This window comes from Pituophis catenifer, unplaced genomic scaffold, assembly GCF_029215685.1.
Source record: "Pituophis catenifer annectens isolate HBS135680 unplaced genomic scaffold, rPitCat1.0.hap2 SCAF_1, whole genome shotgun sequence".
Lineage (NCBI taxonomy): Eukaryota > Metazoa > Chordata > Lepidosauria > Squamata > Colubridae > Pituophis > Pituophis catenifer.
In genome coordinates, this window is record NW_027256881.1 from 204,822,824 (window position 1) to 204,848,779 (window position 25,956).

The 25,956-nt window shown below is 41.2% G+C and overlaps 1 protein-coding gene across 1 annotated transcript in view; it reads right to left on the bottom strand.

Annotated features, from left to right (window-relative positions):
• The window catches only part of UPP2 (uridine phosphorylase 2), a 40,450-nt gene that overhangs the window by 733 nt on the left and 13,761 nt on the right, over positions 1 to 25,956 (bottom strand). The window contains exons 3-6 of the mRNA XM_070956987.1: positions 24,420 to 24,578; positions 14,421 to 14,535; positions 10,815 to 11,024; positions 5,432 to 5,578 (exon numbers count right to left, since the gene is read on the bottom strand). Of these exons, the coding sequence (XP_070813088.1) occupies positions 5,432 to 5,578; positions 10,815 to 11,024; positions 14,421 to 14,535; positions 24,420 to 24,578 (631 nt within the window). The remainder of the gene's footprint in view (positions 1 to 5,431; positions 5,579 to 10,814; positions 11,025 to 14,420; positions 14,536 to 24,419; positions 24,579 to 25,956) is intronic.

The window sequence follows — 25,956 nt, forward strand, 5'->3', positions numbered from 1 at the left end:
GAGAAAAATAGCACTTAAACGTTTCCCCGTAAGTCATGTTCTTGGTCGGAACTGCCTACATATAAAAAAATACAATACTGTGAGGAATTTATAGATTTTATGAAAACAGAAACATCACGTATAATAAACACTATTGTTGAGCGTCCTAAGTTATTTGCCACATTAGAGCAAGGGTGGGCAACTTTTGGGGGGGTCAGCAACTGCACTCAATATTTTGGAGAGGAGAGAGTTTTAAAGTGGGTAGAACTGCACCATCCCATATGGGAATGAAAGTGGGCCTGGAGGGAGTGCTTTGCTTTTTAACTGTGAGGTGTTTAGTTTTAGTTTAGGTTTTACACGATCGCTTTCATCTACTCAACTCAAAATGAAAGGATATTACTCTCTGTTTTCAGCAGCATTTTAAATGAAAACAGTTGTGCACTGCCCTGGATGCCACCACAAATGGTGAACCTTTTGCAGTTTCTAAAAAGATGAAACAAAATGCATAAACATGTGCAAGCATGCACATGCACACACACACACAGTGGAAACTTTTCTCAGGCTGGTTTGAAAAGCTTTGATTCTGCTAGGATTGCTATTTTCCCCATCCTCTATTGTCCATCCCACACAGTCCCCAAAAACCAATTTAAAACATCCCTGTATCCAGGACCAGCGTTTTTGTCTGGAAAAGCATAGCTTTTGCACCTGCATTTTCAGCTCTCAAATTATTGCAGTTCTCCATAAAACCAAGCACTAGAAATGGCATAAAATGCTGCTTAGCATTTGAGGTGTCAGCAATACAATTTTAGACAGCAGGCTGCTAGGACTGAATTACCTTTCATGCCAAACAGGCCTTCTATTTTACAAAACTTAAATGGGAGTGAGACTCAGGGATATTGTGAGTAATACTGCAGAAACAGCTGGTCCCAAGCCCACTTTTCCAGTGTCACCTTGAGTTGGGGCCCAGACAGCTGACATCAAGCAAAGGAGAAAGGATCCAGCATGCATACATACAATAGCAATAGCGCTTAGACTTATATACCACTTCACAGTGCTTTACAGCCCTCTCTAAGCGGTTTACAGAGTCAGCATATTGCTCCCCAAAAATCTGGGTCCTCATTTTACCCACCTCGGAAGGATGGAAGGCTGAGTCAACCTTGAGCCCCATCAGGATCGAACTCCTGGCAGTGAGCTGAATTTGTCTGCAATACTGCAGCACATTAACCCTGTCAATCTGATGGTTATATTGCAATTAAATAGCTGATGCCCTTGTAGGAGATTGAGAATGAGCGTCAGGTAAGAAATAGTAGCACAGGACAGTAAAGTGAAAAAGTGGTCAAGTGGTCTGTTTGGCTTGGCTTACTATATACTGTGAACTCAGCCATTAAGATGTGTAAATTATGAATTTATGACTTAGTATATTGCCTGAACTCAGTTGCTTGTGGCTTAATGAATAATCTAAGTGTAACCCATGCTATTTTTCTTGTTCACCTTTTGAGAGTGTCTTCACAAAAGGAATGGGGAACACCTCTAATGATGTAGACTAAGGCAATTATCCCACCCACCCTCCTTCTTCTCCGATGAAGCCTCAGTATATGAGGCTCCAACACAGTTCAGCTATCTTTAGGATATACTGGCCAGTTGGGCTGAAGAGCATTATGCTCTCGATAGGTGAGTTCTCATCACAGGAGGAAGGAGAGCAAGATGAAGCCCTAGGCCCATGATGACGAACCTATGGCACGCGTGCCAGAGGTGGCACGCAGAGCGCTCTCTGCTGGCACATGCGCCGTCACCCCAGGTCAGATCTCCATGGCGTTTCTTTCGTGAGCTTCTGTTTCCCTGCAAACGACGAAACAGAAGCTCACGAAAGAACAAGATCTTACCTCTTGCTGTGCTGCCAGTGTTGGGATGCCCCGCCTCCCGCCGGCCAGCTGGTCTTTGGGTCTCTGCTGAGCATGGACGCATGACCATGCATGCGCATGTTTGCACATGCCTGCATGCATGTCTCTGTGTGTGCACATTGACGCATGCACATGTTCACACAAGCAAGCGTACCTTTCAGTTTGGGCATGCGCTTGCATGTGCGGTTTGGGCATTCGATGCCTAAAAGGTTCGCCATCACTGCCCTCGACAGTCCAGGTGATTAAGAACAACATGAATCATAGAGCTTGAACAGGCCTCATTGGTCCCAATTCTAGTCCTGGAGAATTCTAAATTCTAAGCAGAGACTCCGCTGCCCAAGTCAAGAAAGAGCATCTGCCTTAATCAGCATCATCTCCATACAGCGGAGGAAAAAGGCAGAAAAAGAGAGAAGCTGCAGAGTGATTAGCCTTAGGCAGGATGATCTTCTCAGGTTGTTTTTTTAAGTAACTGGGCTCTGATAACCAGAGCTAATGAGTGCAGGCTGCGCTCAGGATATTTCCAGTATTTAAGCCCTGCCTGAGGGTACTCAAATACTAGAATAATTTCTCTGATCTGACTTTGTGAACAAAGTTCCTTGGAGAACTTGGATTCCTCACCAGACTTGCTTTCTTTGCTTTATCTACCAGTAATAAACTTTATCTTATTGATCTCAGACAGGACTGGATTTGTAGCTTTGATTTCAGCTGTAAGCACCTCTGCCAATTTATGATCCTGGAGTAATAATAACTTTGTTAAAGCCTTATGGGTTAGGTAAGGAAAACAAAATGGACTGAATAAAAATCAAATGCTTTATGCTGAGATTACATTTCTTATGGGTTTTTTTTAATATAGCGATACTGTTAAAATATTATTTACTGTATAATATCTTATGTTTTAATAATATCTGGACTGCAAAAATCTAGATTTTTTTTCTATAGATCTCTTTTTGATCTAGTGATCATTTAGATACAATAGCCTTATTATGAACCTTCGTAAAGTGCTTTATACAATGTGACCTAACACTGTATCTTGAGATTTGCAAAAGTATTGTGGTGAGTGGCTAAATTACACATGTAAAAACATAGTTTGTTCTTAAAATTATAAGTAGCAAGTGGACAGCACATCTGATTCAAGGGTTTGTGAATCAATACCTTTCAACTGGAACACTTTTTTTTTCTTTTCTAAATATTGAATCAAAACTAAACACTAGTGCATCACTTTCCTCTTGCAGCTTTTGGCAGCTTCCAGGGAATTTACAAAAAATTACTGAAATCATTACTTTCACTTACCTGTTTTATTATGCCAAAAAGCAATTTTAAACATTGAAGTGTTTTCTTATCAAAATATCAGATTGGTAATTAGTAATACATGTAGTACAACCATAATTTTTAAAAAACAAAATGAACTTTGCAGCTACCTTCCTGAACAGTGGATTGATATAGTTAAGCAAACAAGAATTAAGGTAACCAGGTGGTTGTAGTAAAGATTGGGAAATGAGAGAAATTGGCGTTAATTGCTAGGGGTTTAGCATGAGAAGCAAGGAAAAAAACTTGTGACTAGCAATCTGGGTGTTTCAGGTTTATAATTAACAGAATGTAAGAAAGAAGAAAGAATATAAAGGTAAATTGGAGAAAATAAAATAATCTCATTAGAGAAAAAAGAGTCTGTAAGAAAACAAAAGAAGGGTACGAGGAGGTGACCCTCCCCCCAACTATGAGAAGAAGAATTTAACTTCAGAGTTTTTGAAGTGGAGTTATGGAAGGCAAATAACAGACTGGGGCCAAGGCAAACAAGGAAAGATGAAGGCCAAAGAGAAGACAGCCTTGACCCAGAAGGATTAAAGCTCGGAGAAATGTTTGGAAAATGAAAAGGGTAGGAGGACATAAGAAAGCACCTCAAGGAGATAAAAAAGACATCAGAAACTTAAAATGAGATGGAAAGGTCACTCAAGAGTGAGAAAAAGAAGGGACAAGATTTAAAAGGAAAGAAAAATGGGCATCTTAAAAAGAGCAAAGGGAGATACGTAAGAGACAGAATGGCATAGGATATAAATATTGCTCCTGATTACAATAAGGAGCCTTGGTGGCGCAGCAGACTAAAATGCTGTTAAATAGCACCAGTTGCCTGCAATTACTGCAAGTTCAAATCTCACCAGGCTCAAGATTGACTCAGCCTTCCATCCTTTCGAGGTAGGTAAAATGAGGACCGGGATTGTGGGGGCAATAAGCTGACTTTGTATAAAAAAGAACACTGCTTAGGGGGCCCCCGAAAGCCCTACTAAGCAGGTATATACAAAAAAGTATGAAGGCTATTGCTTAACGCATTGTAAGCTGCCCTGAGTCTCCGGAGAAAGGGCAGCATATAAATCGAACCAATAAATAAATAAATAAATAAATAAATAAATAAATAAATAAATAAATAAATAAATAAGTAAGTAAGTAAGTAAGTAAGTAAGTAAGTAAGTAAGTAAGTAAGTAAGTAAATAGGAGATCACAGAGGGCTGCCTACCACAGCTTGGATTGGTGGGCAGGTGCAACCCATGAAAGAAATCATGTGGTGCATCATCTTGAGAGAGGGTCAAGGCAAGGAGACCCCAGTGGGAGCAAGTAAATTGGGACCAGCTAAACCAGAGAGATGACAAGGAGCTGACTGGGTGCAGAGGAGCCAGTAAGGAGGATCATGAGAGTCCAAGTCATCAGATTTTTGGAAGAGCATCTGTGACTGAGCAACTGAGCAACTTTGCCAAGGGAAAACTTGTCCTGAATTGAGTATAACTATGTACCGTACTTTGGAGTACTTATACTTGGAATATAAGACATACTTCCCCGCCCCCCCGCCCCCAAAAGAGGGTGGAAATGTCTGTGTGTCTTATGGAATACGGCCATTTTTGACCTCCTGAAACCCCACCCCATGCGTCCCATTTCTGCCAAAAATGGGACGCGCAGAGGGTTTGAGAGGCCTGCAGAGTGCTCCTGGGGACCGGGGAGGGCAAAAACTGGATGCGCGAAGGCCAAAAACTATTTTTTTCTTGTTTTCCTCTTCGAAATCTTGGTGCGTCTTATACTCCGGTGCGTCTTATAGTCTGAAAAATACGGTAGTTGAAAACGCACTGCCTCTTTACATAAACTGCCAAGGTACCTGAAGGTGATGCTAAAGAAGCCTCTGGACATCAAGAGTTACTATTGTGTAAAGTTATTCTTCTATCTGTGAAAATGTATCTATAATGGTTATTTTCCTGCAAGTAGTAATGCACCGATGTTCTCAACTGTGGTCTGAATACGGGAAAATAAAGTCATGTTACCTGCTCATAACTAGAAATACCTCAGTTTTTTGTTTTTTTTTTTAATCTGTAGGAAGTTCTGGGGTCATCAGTAGGCTAGGTTGAAAGGCCTTAGATAGGAGTTAGAAAAGAGTCCCAATGACTGGGAAGACCAGTTTCTTTCTGAGACAAGTTTCTTAAACTCAAAAGACTAGTCCCTTTCTATTGAAACTAACACAAGAACAGGACTACCCAAGGGAGGAGAACCTTCCCAGAAGTCCTCTGACTTACCTTTCAGGCCACAAAGCCTGCACATTGCAGCAAATACTGTGGATTCCATTTCTATGTTTCTCACGCCGGCATTGTATGCTCTTTTTAAATACTCTAGCTTTTTTTCATTAGAGAAGCAGCACAAGGCTCCATCTAACCGTCCTTGGCCTTAAAAGAAAAAGGGAAAGAGGAAAATATGAGTGTGTTACGCTTTCGTGCGGCCTGACTTCCACAGCATTGGCCCCGTTGACTTTTGCAGAGAATGCTTTCTTCTGGAAGCCCAACGGTAGCCTACTGACATCCTACTTAAATAAAAAAGAAAGTCCCATTTAAAAAAAGAAACCCTTAATAGCCTGCTTTTTGAAATACTAATAACTTATCCGCCATGTAGTTTTTAACATTTCTGTGAAATGCGAGAAGTGAATGACAGAATAGAATGCATAAAAACAGAGAATGTAAAAAAAAATGCCTTCAATGGCGAAGATAATAAATTAAGGCTAATGTGTTCTGTATCACTCCATGCGGAGGAAAGCTGCAGAAGCCAATAATGAAAGCAGCATTAGTCCTACAGAAAAAGACACAGCGGCATATTTGAACCCCCTGCTGAAAGTTCTTTGTAAAGCAGAAAGCTCACAAAACACAACCTCTGGATACTTTTACTACTTGCTGCCCTGAAAAAAATGTCACGCTTTACAATGGCTGGCATTTAATTGGGAGAAGGGGAAAAAACCAAGTTACTGTAACACCTTCATTACTGTTTGAACTGCTTCTAGCATGTCTAGGCTGATGGGTGCTTTTGTTGGTGATATTTAATTTTCATGACTGTAATTTTGTTGCTTGTATCCTTACGATTTATATTGATATTGTTTCCTGATTGCTTATTTGTTCCCTATGACTATCACTAAGTGTTGTACCTTATGATTCTTGATGAACGTATCTTTTCTTTTATGTACACTGAGAGCATATGCACCAAGACAAATTCCTTGTATGTCCAATCACACTTGGCCAATAAAAAATTCTATTCTATTCTATTCTATTCTATTCTATTCTATTCTATTCTATTCTATTCTATTCTATTCTATTCTATTCTATTCTATTCTATTCTATTCTTTCTCATTTAATTTTGTTTCTTCTTACTAGAGTGTCCAACTTCTGAGCTCCCCAAACCCCAACTATTGGCCAGTCTCTCCCTGCATGTTACTTGCATTGCTTTTACCCCATAGAGAAGGAAGCAGGGAACATCTGGATGGAAGAGGAAAACTCAATTCCAAACACGACCAACAGTTCTGTAAATCAGTCTGATTAACCCTAAATTGAACATTCTAGAAATCTGTGCCTTTGAGTGTGATAAAGACTTCCTTATGACCCAATTGGAGCAAATAACAGCCCAAAAAGTACCACTAAGACCGGAAACATATTTATTAGGCATATTTACAAGTAATTACGACAGAGAAACAATATACTTAATCACACATATTTTGACTGCCTCATGGATCACTTATGCACAAAATTGGAAAATGGAAGAAGTCCCAACACAAGATAGAATAATATCTAAAGTCATGGAATGTGCTGAGATGGACAGACTCACCAAGGAAATTCAAGGAAAGGAAGAATCTGACTACTACCTGGTTTGGCAAAGGTGGTATCAATGGTTAGAGGGGAAAAACAAAATCAAAAGAGGATCCTAAAAGAGTAAAACAAAATTCTGTACCAAATAAGACATAATAACCCATAATTAAAGATTAAAAAATAATATCGTTATATAAGGCGAGAGGAAGGAATATATATTGAGGAATTTAGGTTATTGATGTCGGATAAAATCAGACACTACGTTTAGATGTCATTTATGTTATTAATGTCGTATTTGTCACATTTGTATGTGTATGTGTTTTTTGTGTGTTTATATATGTAATAAAAATTTAAAAAAAAATTAAAAAAAAGACTTCCTTATGGAATGAACATATTTTGCAAATCAGTCTCTTTAATTACTGCTTTAAATCAGTTGCTGGTCTCTTTTTTTAAACCCTACTCCTGCAGCAGAACCAACCTGGACAAGCTTTTCCACTGCAATTTTGTTTCTGGACGTGAAGCCTCTGAACTGGCTTTCATAAGAGGTGGCCCAAACTCAGATCCGCCAGCCAAAGGTTTCCACAGACTCCACAGAGGATGACTTCTCTCAGTTTCTTCTGTTTTATCCACTTTGCAAACAGCACTTAATTGTCTCCAGAGAAAAGGTCCTGGGGTAGCGAGAGGCACTAATGGATACTTATGTAAATGCCAGACTTCTTGACATTTTTCTTAGGGGAAGGTAATTTTGGAAGCTATAATCCTGTCACAGGAGGTAGCTGGAATGTAATCCAGCTGTTAACATGATGATACGATGATTGACTGGGGGCTCTTTTATTTTAACTGTTTAATATGAAATGCTTGCATCTTTTAGTCAATGAACAGGCACATGTTGTTGAGGATGCAAATCAGGGGCGTTTTAGATTTTCTTAAATGTCATCAAGGAGATGGGAAGCTGGATTGGTAGGCATCTTCTTTCTCCATTTTGCGGTGAGTTAAAAATATAGCAAAAATACTAGGCATTTTCCTAGCATAAACAGCAGATGTACTAATTTTAAAAAAATTATTTGAAGAATTTAAAAGCCCTAAAACTTAAAAAAAAAAAGGGGGGGGGGGGTTCTTTGGCATCTGAAGGAAAAGTGCCCTGCCTTCACTCCTACAACTGTAGGAGCCCCATAAAGCTTTTGATTTGTCTCTGAGAGTCTTCCAAAGTTGCCACTAAATAACACTATTTAATATGACGGCAGTGAAAGTTAGACTTTGAAGAAGCAGGCTAGGAAAAGTATTGATGGCTTTTTCTTTTTCTTTTTTTTTTTTAACTTTGGTGTTGGAGAAGACTCCTGAGAATATCACACACACCACCAAGCAAAAAGGGAAAAAAATAAACATATCAAAACAAATCAACCCCAGAGTTCTCACTTGAGGCACAAATGACAGGCTGAAATTATTCTACTTCAGACACGTTATTTGAACACTGAGTTCTCTACCGAAAGTCTACAGTTCTAATGCTGGGAAAGGGAAGGAAGGAAGGAAGGAAGGAAGGAAGGAAGGAAGGAAGGAAGGAAGGAAGGAAGGAAGGAAGGAAGGAAGGAAGGAAGGAAGGAGAGAGATGAGAACAACTGGCAACAAGATGGGTGTAGGTATAGTGGTGTTAAATACACCATTGGAGGTATGAAATACCAGGCTAGGGACAGATTGTCATAGATCGATCTAGCTATGTGGTTTCTAACCCCATAGCAGTTAAATCAATCAGTCAATCTCTGTGGTACTCTAACAGTTGACAACAATGAGATGGCACATAATCAATGTGATGGAAAGGAAAATCATTGAATACACGGGGAACCTTTTAACTGTATTGAATTAAATACACTAAGTGCATCAAGTTTAGTTTTTATTTGCCCATCCATTTTTGAGGGAGGGGAGGGGGTCAGGCCTCTTCACTTGTTAGAGGACAGCCCTTAACCACCATTCTCAATAGCGCTGCTATAAATGGTCAGTACTGAGGGATGTTAGAAGGTCCAATTCTGCAATATATCTGTATCTACCGCTTTGCTGTCGCTGAAGTAATTTCCTTGATAGAAAAGTGGGTAAATGTGTCAGATATCTCAGGTGATTTAGCTCTGAAATTCTTTGGGGGAAAAAGTTCCACTTCTCTCTAACAACTTTATTCTCTACTTTCTAGTGACCATTTTAGGGTTTTAGTCAAGAAATGAAATGATAATTCTGTTTGGTTTTGTCTTGTTGTTTATCAGTTAAACTCCATAGGGTGAAACCAAACTAAAGTTTAATTGTTATATTTGTCTTTAAAATGACAAGACACATAATTAAAAGAGAACCAAAGTATTGATGCAGAGTTGCATTTTTCTTTACTGGCTCTATATTTATTAACAAAATCCTATAAAACAAAAGATAAAATGCTACCATTTTACTGGCCTCAAAATTAACAAAAGCTTATTTTTAAGAGCAACTGAAGATAGACCACTAAAAATGGGGTCTAATAATGTTAGTGGGATAATTACCACTAATGATGGAGCTAAATGGATTGGGAAAGTTAAGATTATACTTAATGATGCTTATTCTTGGTAAAATGATTGCAATCAATATTTTTACTTATCTGGAAGCAAGTTCCATTGAATTTAGTTCTGAGTACTATAGAGATGGGAAGAGGTTTTAACATCAAATTAAAATCAAATATCTTTATTATGGTCTTTGATCAGCCTTTACAGTAAAAAAGAATGATAGTTTGATATAACAATTTGTTACTGGGAAAGGAGGAAAAACCAATAGGATAATAAAACAACGTATCTAATTAAAAGTTTTGTGCAGTTATATAATTTGGTGAAGGTATTTGGCCACCCAATTTGTGAATGTGAGATTAGCACCCCTTAAAAATAATAAAAATAAAATTTATCAATGTGACCTGCATATTTGGAAATGATTGCGGTGATCGGAAGACATCTTAGGGCTTCATAAAAGGACACCGTATGAGGACATGTGTCAGACGTGGAAGCCATCTTTTACATTTGGGCCTTCAGGCCTGCCACATTTACTGCTGTGGGAAATTAGGAGGGGGGATTGTATGGAGCATGGGTGATATGTAGTCAAAATAACATTAGTTTCTCAGAGAGTCAAGGATGCCTTGTCTGGCACCTGGAGTTGAATGACTGGGAGGTATCTCCAGTTTGGATGGTAGATGATTGGACCATGTGATGGACATGTGGGTGCTGGGCAGGGACTTGAATTTTCACTTGGGTGGGGAAAACCTGGAAACTTTCAGATTCGGGTTTCCCCAGATGTGCCAATATGATATCTCTAATAAAATACAGCTTTGAGGAAATCCAAGCCTTGGAGTTTCTTTTCATTGAGGGTGTTACTTGGAACCCTGACAACATGATTGTGAGAGAGGTCAAGAGCAACGTCTCTGGAATCAAGGAGTCCCATAAAATCTTCCCGACAGCAGAACTGATGGGAGGGGAGGTTTTAGCATAAGCATATTTATTCATTTCAAATTCATTAAGGAAACAGGGATCAAAGTGACCATTCACCATTATATGATGCATCCCCCAAACTGGCTAGATACTATAAAGTTTTCATATTTTAAATTTTCAGTTAAAAACATGTCACGAGGATGCTTGAGCAACTGGACTTCCTTATTTTTTCCTTGAAAACATTTCACTTCTCATCCAAGAAGCTTCTTCAGTTTCAGCTTCTTGGAGGAGAAGTGAAACATTTTCAAGGAAAAACCCAAGGAAGTCCAGTTGCCTTTTGAAAAGCACCTTTGGGACAACCATGACCCGGATGACTGAGAATTTCCATAGCCAGTTAAAAACATGCTTACCCTCATAAAAATCATACGTGCACATTGTATGGCCCATTAGCGCTGGGAAGTCCTTAATCCCTCTGCTGCATTCGAGTAACTCAGAAGCCAAGTCTTGGTCAAGCTCCGTGCTTCGTGTCACCACACGGTCTAAGATCACTTGCTCAAACTGGGGCTTGAAAAAGGAATCCACTGCCACATCCGTTATTACCACAGAACCAGGCTCAACCCCTAAAAGTTTAAAATACATGGTGATGAAGAAATATGAAATGGTAACTATGTCCCAGTAGATATTAGAACGTCTTAGAGTAGATGGCATCCCTTAGCTTAGGGGTCCCCACTCCCGGGCCATGGACCAGCATAGCTAGAGGTGAGTGGTGAGTGAGTGAGTGAGTGAAATTTCATCTATATTTGCATCCATTCCCCAGCACTAGCATTACCGCCTCAGCTCCACTTCAGGTCATCAAGCATTAGATTCTCATAGGAGCATGAACCCTACTAGAAACTGTTCATGTGAGGGATCTAGGTTGCATGTTCCTTCTCCCCCTGCCCCCGATGTGTAGAAAAATTGTCTTCCACGAAACCAATCCCTGGTTCCAAAAAGGTTGGGGACCACTGCTTTAGTTGATTTTAGCTATTCCTCAAAGGTAAGTAGGGTTAGATAGTAGGAGATAGGCCGTACTAGGAAATTGAAAAACCATCCTAAAAGGCAATGATGAGCAACTTCTGTATTATAGCCAAAGAAAGGAACATATGGAGTCCGTGGAGTCACCAGCCACTGAGTTTGACTCAACTCTTTACAATAGCTTTAGCTTCCTAGAAATCTGAATATAGCAAAACCTCTGAATATTTACATTTAGAGAAAGGTGGAACTGACACAAGGTAATAATTCATTGGCTCTGTCTGCCTGACCTGCTGATCCAAAGTTCCTCTCCATCGGTCACTTATCTCAAGAAAATTGGGCTAACTGCATAAGATTTTGATGGCTCAATTACTCAGCCAGCAGCCATTTTTCACTATTCTTGGCTGACATGAAGGTAGTTTAGTGAGTGATGCTTTTCTTCTCAATATCTGGCTATTTTGTTGGAGCAAATCCATAAAAATAAATATTTTTTATTTTTGTCCTGGTCAAACCTGATGATGACATAGGCATACTGAAACAAATGGAGAAATGGAAGTCTTAATCAGAGAAGCTGAGTGGACACTTAATTGAAAGGCAAATAACAGACATAACACATAGGGAGTTAGTTGGGGTACTTAGGTTAGTTCCAAAGAAATCTAGGTTTTGAACTTCTCAAAACACAGTAACCTACCCTCCCCCCTTGGCTCACGGTGAATGAGGGCAATGCATATTCTATCAACTAAAGTCTGTTTTAAATTTTGATTACATTCCATTTTATTTAGTTATTTATTACATCTATATGAGCCGTGGTAGCACAGTGGTATTGCAGGCTATTTCTGCCGACTGCCAACTGCCAGCATTTGTTCGAGTCTCACCGGGTCAAGGTTAATTCAGCCTTCCATCCTTCCGAGGTCGGTAAAATGAGGACTCAGATTGTTGGGGGTAATATGGTGACTCTGTAAACCACTTAGAGCAGGGGTCACTAACCCCCAAGCCACAGCTCACTACTGGGCTATGGCCTATTTGGAACCGGGTGGCGTGAGTGGTGGGCTGGCTCACATGCGCACGCAGCTCTACTTGCACAAGCAGCAGGCTGGTGTACACACAAGTGGAGCTGCATGCACAGGTGCGCTGGCCTGCCACTCACGTGGCCCGGTTCCCCTCTCCCCCCACTCAGCCAGGCCACCAAGCCATCAAGGTTGGGGACCACTGGCTTAGAGAGCGCTCTAAAGCACTGTGAAGTAGTATATAAGTGCCATTGTTATTGCTGTATGCTACCCATTTCACTCTGCAAAGAGACTGTTAAATTTAGGATTCAGTTCATACCCAACCTATAGATATGTTCTATAAGCCTGTATGTATGTATGTATGTATGTATGTATAGTAAATGGGATGTGGTGGTTCAGTGGAACGAGCTCCCCCCAGAGATACGGAGGATCCCGGACCTGCGCACGTTTCGCTGTGCTCTCAAAACTTTTCTATTTCAGCAGGCTGGCCTGGCCTAACTCTCCTCTTTTAAATTTTTAATTCGTGATTTTATAAATTGGGTGTTTTAATCTGTGTTTCGGCCAAAATATTTAATAATTTTAAGGGATTTTTAATATTTGTATTAACTGTATTTTATCTTGGCTGTTCACCGCCCTGAGTCCTTCGGGAGCAGGGCGGTATAGAAATTTGATTAATAAATAAATAAATAATAAATAAATAAGATGCTGAGCTTGTTGATCGAAAGATCGGCAGTTCAGCGGTTTGAATCCCTAGTGCCGCGTAATGGCACTAATGGTGAGCTCTTGTTACTTGTCCCAGCTTTTGCCAACCTAGCAGTTCGAAAGCACATAAAAAATGCAAGTAGAAAAATAGGGACCACCTTTGGTGGGAAGGTAACAGCATTCCATGCACCTTTGGCGTTTAGTCATGCTGGCCACACGACCATGGAGACGTCTTCGGACAGCGCTGGCTCTTTGGCTTTGAAATGGAAATGAGCACCGCCCCCTAGAGTTGAGAATGACTAGCACATATGTGCGAATGGAACCTTTACCTTTATGTATGTACAGTATGTATGAAGGGGCACAGTGGCCTAGTGGTTAAAGTGCTGGGCTGGTCAACCAGAAGGTTGCAGTTTGAGACCCAAACACTGGGTGACCGGGTGAGCTCCTGTTCTTGCCCCAGCTCCTGCCTATCTAGCATTTTGAAAGCGTGCAAATAGATACCACCACTTCAGCGGTAAAATAAAATGTTTTGTGTACCTTGGCATAGACTCATGAAGGCAGTCATGACCATGGAAGCATCTTCAGAAAATGCTGGCTCCCTCAGTTAAGAATATATTCTATATTCTATATGTATATGTTATTTCAAATGTTAGAAATATGACATTATGTTATAAGTTTGTCCACAATCACAGTGGGCTAACAAGCTTTAGATTCAAGTATCGTCCTCCAGCACCTGTTTAGTCTGTCATGAGAACCAATGTAAGAAAGGAAATTAACTGTCTCAGTTTAGTCTGGTGAGCAGGTGATCAGATTCTTTAAAACAGAGAAAGTTCATTTAGGTATTTAAGATAATCTTTTGAGACCTAGAAACTCTTTTTGCTCATTCTGAAAGCACATAAAGCTTTTCTTTTGATTAAAATTAATAGGTTGCTTGCAGTTGAACAAGTATGAAGAGAAGTCCATATTTTAAAGGAATTTAATATTTTATAAATGCAATTGCAAAATACTCTTTTATGGTATGGTATTATATTCCTTTGTTTCAGTTAGATTCCAAGGAAAATTTATTTCGAATGACTTTAATTTAGAAAGGACATCAAGCCCCATATTTTCAGGGTGATGTTATCTCAGCCAAATACACATTTGTGATCTCTCTGTGTATACCTTCGCTGCCAGAAATTTCTTGACTTGAAATATATATTAAAACATGTTACAAAATTCTCATCAAGATCTGACCTTTTCTGAGCTGTTTTTCATCTGCATCCCTTATGCCTGGCAGCAGCGAAACTCTTTGCTCACCTAATCCTCCTGAGGTACCAATGCGGATAATCGTAACATCACAGCATTTTGCATGGTGCAGCAATTTGATTAGTTCATGAAGCATGATAGAAATGGAGGGAATACCCATCCCATGCTGTCAGGAGACGAGAAAAAGAAATAAGAATTTGATACTTTCTCAACAAAACCGATCTGAACTTGTACAGTGTGTTTCATAGGAAACTAACGTGAAAAACACATCCAAAATATTGGTACACAATGAAAGTCTATAACAGAAATGTACAAGGCATGATCTAACAAAAGCTAAGAGCTCTTAACTTAGCCTTCCCTTATTAAAATCAAATTATAGGAGTTCATTTATGATGCTAAAGCAGTATTCTTTAAAATGTGGCTAGGCAACAGTGGCTCGATTCATAACTTCAATAATTAAGGTATGGTTTAGCTTTAGGAATTGAGTTGATATAGAAAAAAGCAGAATTCCATATGCAGAAGATAAATATATATTGTATGTATCTATATAACTATATAACTACACACTCACACAAACACACGCATGCACACACACACAAACTGGATATATAGATATAACTGAATCTAGTGGTAGCCATTCTACATGCCACCTAAATGAGCCTTGGTAGCACAGTGGACAAAACACTGTTATTAACATCTGCTGCTTGCAATTACTGTAAATTCAAATCTCACCAGGCTCAAGGTTGACTCAGCCTTCCATCCTTTCTAAGGTAGGTGAAATGAGGACCCAGATTGTGGGGGCAATAAGCTGACTTTGTATAAATATACAAAAGTATGAAGGCTATTGCTTAACGCATTGTAAGCCGCCCTGAGTCTCCGGAGAAGGGCGGCATATAAATTAAAGCAAAAAAAAATAAAATAAAAAATAAATAAACACAGGTTGGGTTGTTATGCATCCTTCTTCAGCAGGGATGCCTTACAAATGCAAGACTTCAAGCCTCATAATTCTCTGCAATGGTCATATTGCCTCAGGAATCGTCTGAGTTGAAGTCCATTCATCTATAATTTGAGAAATCTGATTTTCCTTGTAGATGATAACAGAGCACTAACATTCATTAGCATCAAGACTTTCCATAAAATATCTTTGCTCTGTCTAATAGGTTGTAAGCACAAATCTTAACCTTATAAACTGGATTACTGCCAGAGGTGGTATTCAGCCGGTTCGGACCAGTTCACCCGAACTGGTAGCGGAAATCATGGGTGGGCTGCCCACCTGCCCCAGCTCTATGCCATCCTATTTAGGCATGTTTTTGAGACACGGAAGGCAGGGGAGAAATCCTCCCAGTTCGGACCAGATCGGGCGATCCGGTAGTGATTGTGGCAGGTGGTTTGGAAAACTGGTAGCGATGGCGGTGCGCGGCTCCCCCACCCACTCGGGTGTCATTACTTCCTGGTTTTATCCAGGAAGTAATGTTTTTTTTACCCTCTGCCCATGTGCAGGGAGGCTGTATGCGCATGTGACGCGTGCACTTCCGAACCGGTAAGGAAGGTAAGTAGATTTCACCCCTGATGGAAGGCATGCGCACCAGCAAAGTGCATGCGCAGAAGGCTGGGCGCATGTGTGGACGGGGCGCGTGCACTCACAATTGCAGACCGGTAGGGAAAGTAAGTGAATACCACCCCTGATTACTGCTGACTTGAACAAAAACGCACACCTCCTCTGTTAATAAGGAATACATGTAGGCTTTACAAAGTTAGTATATAGTAGTAACCCAAGACAGATAATATGGTTCAGAGAGGAGACTAGTATAAATCACCATCTTTGAGTCTGATCCAGCTTGTATTCAATGCTGCAATAAAGCACCCCTTTTAGCTTATGAGTTGAATTTTTGTTTCTGGCCTATTAATCTTAACGGTCTCTTTTCTCCCAGAAATATAAGCAGGCAATTTCTTTGGAAGGCTTAAACATCTGTTCCATCCCACGTGTTTGAAGAGCAGGAAAATAATTAATAGAAATAGCAAGAACAATCTAAGGCAATTTTTGGAATTAGAAAAAGTGGCAATTTTGAATATGTGAATCATTAGATTGGCAATAATCGCCCAAAGAGTATGTGAACGAAGGAGAAAATGGGAAATTGCTAGCAAATTAGTTATTAAAGCGAATAAAGGTGGAGTTGAAAAATGTTTTCAAATGTGGAAGAAATGGGTCACTGGGATGATTTTAGGCCTTAGATTTTGACCTATTTTAAGATTATTAAATTACACCATTTGCTAGGGTGCAAGCTCTACTGAACACAAGGCCGCATAATGTAAGGTAGTGAAATTGGGACTGCTACCTGTGCTTTGGAAAAGCAGCTACGGCCAGGCAGAAATGCTTCCCTGGCACTTCTATCATGCTTCTATCATGCTTTCACGCAGTGGTGAAATTCAGCCAGTTCTATCCAGTTCGGGCAAATCGGTAGAGCCAGCAGCGGGAAGCTCCGCCCACCCACCTGGACGTCATCACGTCCCGTTTTTGACCCTCTGTGCATGCGCAGAGGTGTCATGCGCGAGCTCACATTTGTAAACAGGTAGTGAAGGTAAGTAAATTTCACCCCTGCTTTCATGGCTGTGAGTATGATATTCACAGGCATGCAAGCCAATGTTACACAACTCCCTGTGCTAACTGAGCCACACCCTGGATGGAATTAACAGCCAGAGGCATCCTCACCCACCCAGTCCTTTGAGCTTACAAAAGCAAATGTTAAAGCAGAGTGGGGAAAGAGGTGTGTGTAGCAGGAAAGATGAAAGCAAAGCACCTACAGATGAGGAAGTGGAGGTGATGTCTGCAGACTGACATCACCTCCACTAGTACAAGCAGGCAAGAGGACTTTCGTTCAACTACAAGGATCACAAGCTAAAGCAGGGGTGTCCAACCTAGGCAACTTTAAGACTTGTGGACTTCAACTCCCAGAATTCCCCAGCCCACATGACTAGCTGGGGAATTCTGGGAGTTGAAGTCCATAAGTCTTAAAGTTGCCCAGATTGGACACCCCTGAGCTACAGTGAGCAGCATATCCTGGTAGGAGTCCAGCTTGGACCTTTGCCTGGAGCTTGGCAGCAACTAGAAAAGGAGCAACCACATTGAAGCAGCACCTCATCCTAATTAGTGCAAGAATGTTTGGGAAAAGACAAAATGTTGTATGCTACTTTAAAGACTTTGAGATGTTGGTTTGATCTGAATATTAAAAGATAAGTATTAAGGGACTGAGTATTAAAGACCTATTTACGTTACAATATCCTCTTGCAAAGCCTAGAAAGGCAGAGTTAACCCAGAGCAACAGCCTGTTCTGGGAAAGGTGCGTGTGGTAATAAAATGTTTTGTACAGATTTGCTATTCTATGGTGTGTCAGGTCCTGGGAGAGCAAAGAATCCCACATATAAGCAAGTATAAGAAGTTGGTAAAAATAACACTCTGTGGAGAATGGGAAGAGAGTATAACCTCAAGTCATACCTAGGCCAAATTATGTAATTTGTGTTATTTGGGAGTCATCCTGATATCACTTGTGACATCACTCAGGCCTGGAGCTCTACAATGGAGTTGGAAATCAGGGGTGTCAAACTGGCGGCCCGTGGGCCAGATGTGTCACGTGCAGGCCATGCCCACCCAGGCTCAGCAAAGGCAAAAAACGTTGTGATATGTCATGATACATCATGTGACGTGATCAGTAGTTAGTGGGTTCCACTAACTTCACTACTGGTTTGGAACCGGGAGCGCACGCGTGCACGCACTTGCTTCGCTCACGCGCGGCACTTCTGCACATGATGTCTGCGATGATGTCCGGGCAGGTGGGCAGAGCCTCCCACCGCCGCCACTACCGGCTCACCCGAACCGGGGCGAACCGGTAGAAACCCACCACTGGATGTGATCAAGTTTGACACCTGTGAGCTGGATGGTGGACAATTGACAACTGGCAACATGAATATGCTTCACACTGCCTGAAAAAAAAACAAAAAAACCCCCAGAAACTCACAAGCACAATATGATCACCAATTTAAAGTTCTTCTAAAAAGGTCCAGACAACATTAATGAAGGATCTAGTAATCAATGGCCACTAATTATGAAGGTTATATGTACCCTGTTTCCCCCCCAAATAAGACATCCCCTGATAGTAAGCCCAATCAGGCTTTTGAGCACATGGCAATATGGCCAAGCGTTTATTTCAGGGTTCAAAAAAATATAAGACAGGGTCTTATTTTCGGGGAAACACCGTAACAACCAGCATTACAGGAAGTATGCTGAGGGCAGGAGAAGAAGTAATAGAGGAAAACTTATCAAGGAGAGAATTTTTCTGATTGTGAGAACAATTAACCAGTGGAATGGCTTAAATCCAGAAATTTTGGGTGCTCCCTCACTGGAGGTTTTTAAGAAGAGACTAGACAACCATTTGTCTCCTGCTTGAGGAGGGGCTTGGAACTCCAAGGTCCCTTCCAACTGTTATTTTGTATTCTATATTATGTCGTTTCTGACATTTCTGAATAACAGGAGTGAGAAAGTATTGTGTTCTGGCCAGGCTTTCTTAGCAGCATCAGTTGTTGGGTAAGATACAATTGCTATAATCCAGCAGAGCTCTTTTTAACATCTTCCTGATATTTTTTAAAAAATAAATGTGGTTTGGATTGTGTTGCATTTTTCATAGCATTATTAAAACTATTCTTTTATCTGGTTTCCACCACACACTAAGCAATACTATAGTTGGAGTTTTTCTTTAGCGTATGATGTGAACCATCAATTGTGGCTTACAAATAACCGTTTGTGGCTTGATATGTAATCTAAACCTGCCAATTGGAGTTTATTTTGACAAAACCAAATTGAACAAGTCATGGTTCTATGCAAACATGTAATATCTGCAATACACTTGAAAGAAATTACATCAAAAAGAGCTTCCAGATTTGGGCTGCAAAAACCCAAGTGACCACAGATGGCAGTCATGAGTTATTCCAAGAAGTCAAGGAGAAAAGAATAGAAATTAAAAAGTGAAATTTAGTGTAGAATTATAGAATAAATGAAGGATGGAACAGAGCAGGGTGGGTTCCACTTACCTTTACTACTGGTTCGCAATGGGATCAGGCGCGAGCGCTTGCTTTGCTCGCGCATGCGCCTTGCTTCTGCACATGTGCAGATCGCCGATGATGACATCCGGGGTGGGTGGGCGGAGCCTCCTGCTGCTTTTACTACCTGTTCTTGTGAACCAGTCCGAACTGGGGGCAACCCACCACTGGAACAGAGGTCAAAAGATGAACTCTCTTAATGATGGTGGGTGGCAAGAGAAGGATGAGGGAGCGATTCAGATGCCTGCTTATAAGGTAAGGCTGGCTGGGATATGCTGGTGGTCAATGGTGAGCCCTCTTCTTTCCTGGAGGGAGGGGGCTCTTAGGTACATATGGGGTGGGAAGCAGGGATACAGTTTTCTTTGTGATCCACAGCTCCCTTCGTTCAGGGGTGGACTTCAAAAATTTTAGCAAGGAGTTCTCTGCCCCATTGCTGGGTGGGTGTGGCCATGGTGGGCATGGCCTAAGCCTCCTGGACTCCAGAGGCTTTCCTCCAGTCTCTGGGAGGGCGAAAACGGCCTTCCCAGGCTCCAGAGGCCCTTTGGAGGCCAGAAACGGGCCTGTTTCCGGCCTTCCCTAACTTCTGGTAGGCCTGTTTTTCGCTCTCCCTGAGTCTCCGTGCGCGCCCTGCACTTACCTGGATCCAAAATGGGCCGCATGGGGACTCCTGGGATGGGTGGGGCGGGGTGGGCAGGGCGGGGCCAGCCAGAAGTAGGATTTGGGGGTTCTCCAAACTGCACAGAATCTTAGCTAGAGGTTTTCCCGAACCCCTGTCAACCCCTAGCAGCCCACCCCTGCTTTCGTTCCATCTCTCTTCATCAGTGACAGGCAGTTTCATGGCTCAGCCAAAGAGGAGGAGGAGTGATTTCCAATACTTCCTGCCAGCTGCCCATAAGTATTGTCAATGGGGAAGCTTGTAGGAAGATGGAAGTTCCTCAAGCTCCCACTGCTTGTTTGCTCCCTTCCCACTTATTCTGTTCCTCTGTTTTAAGTAAGGGAATATCTCAGAAAAGACGGCCTACTTAGCGAGTCACAGGTTTTCCAATAGCATATAAAGTAGAGAACAAGAGTCACAGCTATAGAGTAGTATTATCTTCGGAGCAGAATGAAGAACATATCAGAAGGTATAAGAAAGTCTGAAGAATTTTGGCACGGCAATAAAATAGCTAACTAATGGGAAACGGTGCATTTGGAATGGTATTGCTGTAATCTGTAACTGTAAAGGACACGTTAGGAGAGAGAGATAAAGATCAGGTTGAAGAATGTGGCCGGAACAACGGTGATGAGGAAGCAGAAGATCAAGTCTTGGAAATGTGAAAATAAAAAGGATGGACAGAATAAGGATTGAAGGTCTGGGCATAAATAGTATATCTGAGAAAAGATAAGAGAAATAGGGTACTTAGGCTAGATAAGTGCAAGTAATTAGAAACAGTATAAGAAACAGGAAATGTACAATAAATGAAAGAACATAAAACTGTTCAAACTAAGAAACATTTTTTTTTTTTTTGGGTAGTGTACTTTGATACTAAGCTCTCATTTCTTCAATGACCATCGCTCTGTGTGTCTCATCCAAATCGGTACCATCCTAAAATCTGTAACAGGTGTGAGAAGTCTTATATCCAAATATATTTTATTCTTTATACTGTTTCCATCTTCCCCTTAAAATATTTTACAGAATCCACAATGGTCTGAGAATCAGTGTCTCCACTAGATAATTTACAATCAAGCTGAAACTAAGTTTTTTTTTTTTTTTTTAATTTGATTTATATGCCGCCCTTCTCCGGAGACTCAGGGCAGCTTACAATGCGTTAAGCAATAGCCTTCATACTTTTGTATATTTTATACAAAGTCAGCTTATTGCCCCCACAATCCGGATCCTCATTTTACCTACCTTAGAAAGGATGGAAGGCTGAGTCAACCTTGAGCCTGATGAGATTTGAACATGCAGTAATTGCAGGCAGCTGATGTTAATAACAGTGCTTTAGTCTGCTGCGCCACCAGGGCTTAATCAATTAACATTAGCAAACTTCCTCAAACAATTTACCCAGACCTAATCCACATATCAAAGGATAAGGTCTACAAACATAGAGTTAATTAAATTAGGTCTCCCAGAGGAACTGCATGTTCACAAGAATAAACATACACACATACACAGAGAGAGAGAGACACACACACACACACACACCCCTCAAATGTCACCCTAGAATCAGCACGTGACACTCTGGACAAACTCCCCCTATAAAAATTTGCTGCTGTGCCCCATTTCTCTGTAGCCTGCCCCTAAATGCAAACTGGTTTGCTTTTAGGAATAAATATTTCTTATTTCCTCACAGCTGTCTAAAACTCATATTTATTTATTCTTGCATAGCCCTGGTCCAAATTATTCTTCTGACACAGGGCTCTACAAAAATTCAGCTGCAAATTCAGCTTGGTGGATCAGGTCCTTTGTATTTTATTTTTTCCCTTTTGGCGGTGCTCAGGACAAGTCCATTTTCCTATGTTTCCTTTCCCCATACTCCATTGGCTGAATTGTGGTGTGTGTGAAATGCATGGAAAACTGGGCTTGTGTGAATCAACTGGATTTGTTCCAGATGTAATTTTTGTTAGGTTCAAAGATGGCATAGTGTGACCTGAATTTCAAAGGCAAAAATATTCAAACAGAATCAAAATTCAATAGGGGAAAAAAAACATAATTTGTAGACCATAATAGGGAAGCATCAAAACATCTGCAGCTGCTTCTTTTTTTAAAATCAGGATGGGATGAAAACAGCAAGGGAATTTTAGCTGTTTTAGAATCTTCCAGGGATTTACTGCAATCTTTTGCTGAAAACATTCTCCTTATTAAGGGATTCTCCCTTTCTGAGTGAGAAATGGGAGGAATGAGGAAAGGACAGCAGAACTATCTCCAAATTTATCTCGCAAATATCCTCTGGAGAAGTGGTCCAGAAAAAAATTACAAAAAAAAAAATGTCCTACTTCAATTTAAAATGAAAATCTTTGAAAACAGTATAAAAAGTAAGATCTTCACTCCTCCACTTATACTGTCATGTGACAATAACATGATTTACCTTTATGAGCCGTGGTGGCGCAGTGGATAGAATGCAGTATTGCATGCAGGCTAATTCTGCTGACTGTCGACTGCCAGCAATTCAGCAGTTCGATTCTCACCAGCTCAAGGCTTTCATCCTTCCAAGATCGGTACAATGAGGACTCAGATTGTTGGGGGCAATATGCTCGGTATAGAGAGGGCTTAGAGAGGGCTGTAAAGCACTGTGAAGTGGTATATACCGTATTTTTCAGAGTATAAGACGCACCAGAGTATAAGACGCACTTAGTTTTTGGGGAGGAAAATAAGAAAAAAGCTGATTGGCGGGTGGATCGGCCTCCCGGAATACCCCCAATCAGCTGTTCCCAGAGGTGAATTTTAGCAACAGTTTGTTGGTTGTGAGTCTATGCCTTGCTTTTTTTTCTGCCTCTGAAACTTCTGAACTCCGTTTCAGAAAAAACTTTTTTTCTGCCTCTGAAAACCTCCGAAACAGAGCTTCAGAAGAAAAGCTTCTGAAACTTTGTTTCAGAGACTTTTTTTCTGAAGCTCTGTTTCGGAGGCTTTTTTTCTGAACCTCTGTTTCGGAGGCTTTTTTCTGAAGATCTGTTTCAGAGGCTTTTTTCTGAAGATCTGTTTCAGAGGCTTTTTTCAATCTCTGAAACCTCCGTTTGAGAAGCTGGGCGGGGCTACAATCAGAGTATAAGACACACCCAGATTTTCACCCTCTTTTTTTGGGGAAAAAGGTGCGTCTTATACTTCGAAAAATATGGTAAGTCTAAGTGCTATTGCTATTATGCTATATTACAATTTTGCTGCCTCTAAACTCTGAGGGGTTTTTTGGGGGGGAGGGGAAGGAGGACAGAGAAGTTGACGTAAATGGTTGCCAAGCTTGACCTGTCTAAAGAAGGACCTTCTCATTGGCAAATCTTAGCTTCTCCTGGATATGCTCTAGCTATGCCAGGGTTGTACCTGACTGGCAATTCTCACTGAGGTATGAAAAGTGGTAAAACAAGCCGGGCACAGTGAAAGACATGCAGACCACAGTGAAAAAGCCACTATTATGTGTACAGTACAGAGGTGGGTTTCAGCAGGTTCTGACCAGTTCTGGAGAACCGGTAGCGGACATTTTGGATAGTTTAGAGAACTGGTAAATACCATCTCTGACTGGCCCCACCCCCATCTATTCTCTACCTCCCGAGTCCCAGCTGAACGGGAGGAAATGGGGATTTTGCAGTCTCCTTCCCCTGCCACACCCACCAAGGCACGTCCACCAAGCCATGCCATGCCATGCCCACCATGCCCACAGAACCGGTAGTAAAAAAAATTGAATCCCACCACTGGTGCAGTATGCAAAAAATCTCATCAACAGCCAAGGGCCAACCCTGGGATTCATACTTAGTCTTATGGTCTTGAATAAAAAGTAGCAGTTCATCCACATCTTTTCCATTACTGAGCCATGCTTGGACTGGCTGTCTGCAGGCATGGCAGTTCAGGACAGTTATCCCCAATGGTTCCACTTATAAGCTTGCTGGAGTGGAGGGGGGGGGAGGCATCTCCGTGGCTTCCTAATAAAAGCAATTTATTCAGCTTTCCAACTTTCTGCTTTAGCCCCTTAAGGGATAAACTGAGATTATACAACATGGCCCTAGGCATTCTTGCCGACATGCAAGTGAGGTAGAAAGAGTGGAAAGTGTAAAGGATTGAAGGAGCTTCAGGTTCAAAGAAATGATGCTTGTCGGTTAAACCAAGGCCTGAAAAGACGTTCCTTGAGCCCCAGCATTGATCTCTTTACTTTTTATCTTCCTTTGACAAGTCTTAAGACATACATTAAAGAACAAAGAGTATGCTGGAATGGTCAGATATACTGTATACTATTAAGAGGAGTTTCCGGGATTCTCCCATAAGATACTTACGCTGATGGACAGCACCGGGCCCACCTTATACATGGAGTAACGATCGGTCCCAGCACAAATATCTTTCACGTCGTTGTCCTCTCCTTCGTGTCCAAGTTCTTTCTGCATGAACTCAGCAAAAGCTTTCATTCTGTTGGGGCTTCCTCCCACACAGACAAACTGCAAAAGGACGATAAGGGCTTCAGCAACGGCAACAACAACATTTGCATCTACTGCTGCTAAGCTGTCCGAATGGTTTTGTGCATTTTTTTATATCCAAAAGGAGATCCTACTTGAAAGCATGAACTAAAAGATGTTCTGCTTGAGCCATAATAGCATTCTACCAGTTCAGAACGGTTTGGGCGAACCGGTAGTTCCGACGATCAACTGGGAGTGAACCGGTTCGCTCCGACGAGCAAGTCGGCCCACCTGCCTGCCCCTGCGCTTTACTTACCTTTATCTTCTCAACCTATTGGCATGGTAGAGCAGATTGCCACACCTAAGCTGTGTTACTCCAAGGGGTAACACAGAAGGTTAGTATTTGTAAAACTGTGCATGCGTGTGCAGCAATTACCGAATCGGTTGTTAATCCGGCAGCATCTTGTTAGATATTGACAGCCTAAATCTTCCCACTGGTCTGTTGTTTGAGCGGGAAAAATACTTAAACATGATTGGCTGAGCTCCCTGACAGCTCCCCATAAAAGGGCTGCTGGTTTTGTATATAGTTGCTGAATAAAAGTGCTGTTGTCTGAAGCCTGTCTCCAGTCTCTTCAATCCACCTACTCAACACATCTCACCACTGCATAAGGGGGACACAAGAGGTCCTCATTGATCAGGATTTGATCAGGATAATCCCATGGAATTTAGTCATGGTGCAATTTAAAGAGCAGAATATAACAACCTGGTTTTATTTTTGTCATGATAATTGGAAGGCCTAAATCAGGGATGAGCAATTTGGGGGAGGGTGAGCCTTCTTTATTTTTTTTAAAAAGAGTATTTTTGGCTCAAGTACTGTCACAAATGGCTGGTTTTACCTTTTCAACCAGAGATTCAGTGTACAGATTTTAAAACTAATTTAGTGTTTTTTTAAAATCCCGTCTTTGTTATTTTTAGGAATATCTCAAAGTGGCAAATATGCCTAATGCTCCTTCTTCCTCTTCTTTTCCCATAACAACAACCCTGTGAAGTGGGCTAGGCTGAAAGAGAGTGACTGGCCCAAGATCACCCAGCCGGTTTTCCTGCCTTTGGCAGGACTAGAACTCACAGTCTCCTGGTTTCTATCTGGTGCCTTTACCAATAGACCAAACTGGCCATGCAAAGTAATCATTTAGCTAATCAATACCATTCTGATTATTGCACACCACCTAGAGTTGCTTCTGTGAGACGGGTAACCACATAAATGTGATTAATAAATAATAAATACATTTTATAGCTGTGTTTCTGCAATGTAATCGTTGAAGAGCTGTGGAGCACTGCCAAAAGAGGTCTGGGGAACTTTGGGTCATTAGGTAGCTGCCCAGGCTGTGTCCCACTGAACTTTGCTATAAGAAATGCACAA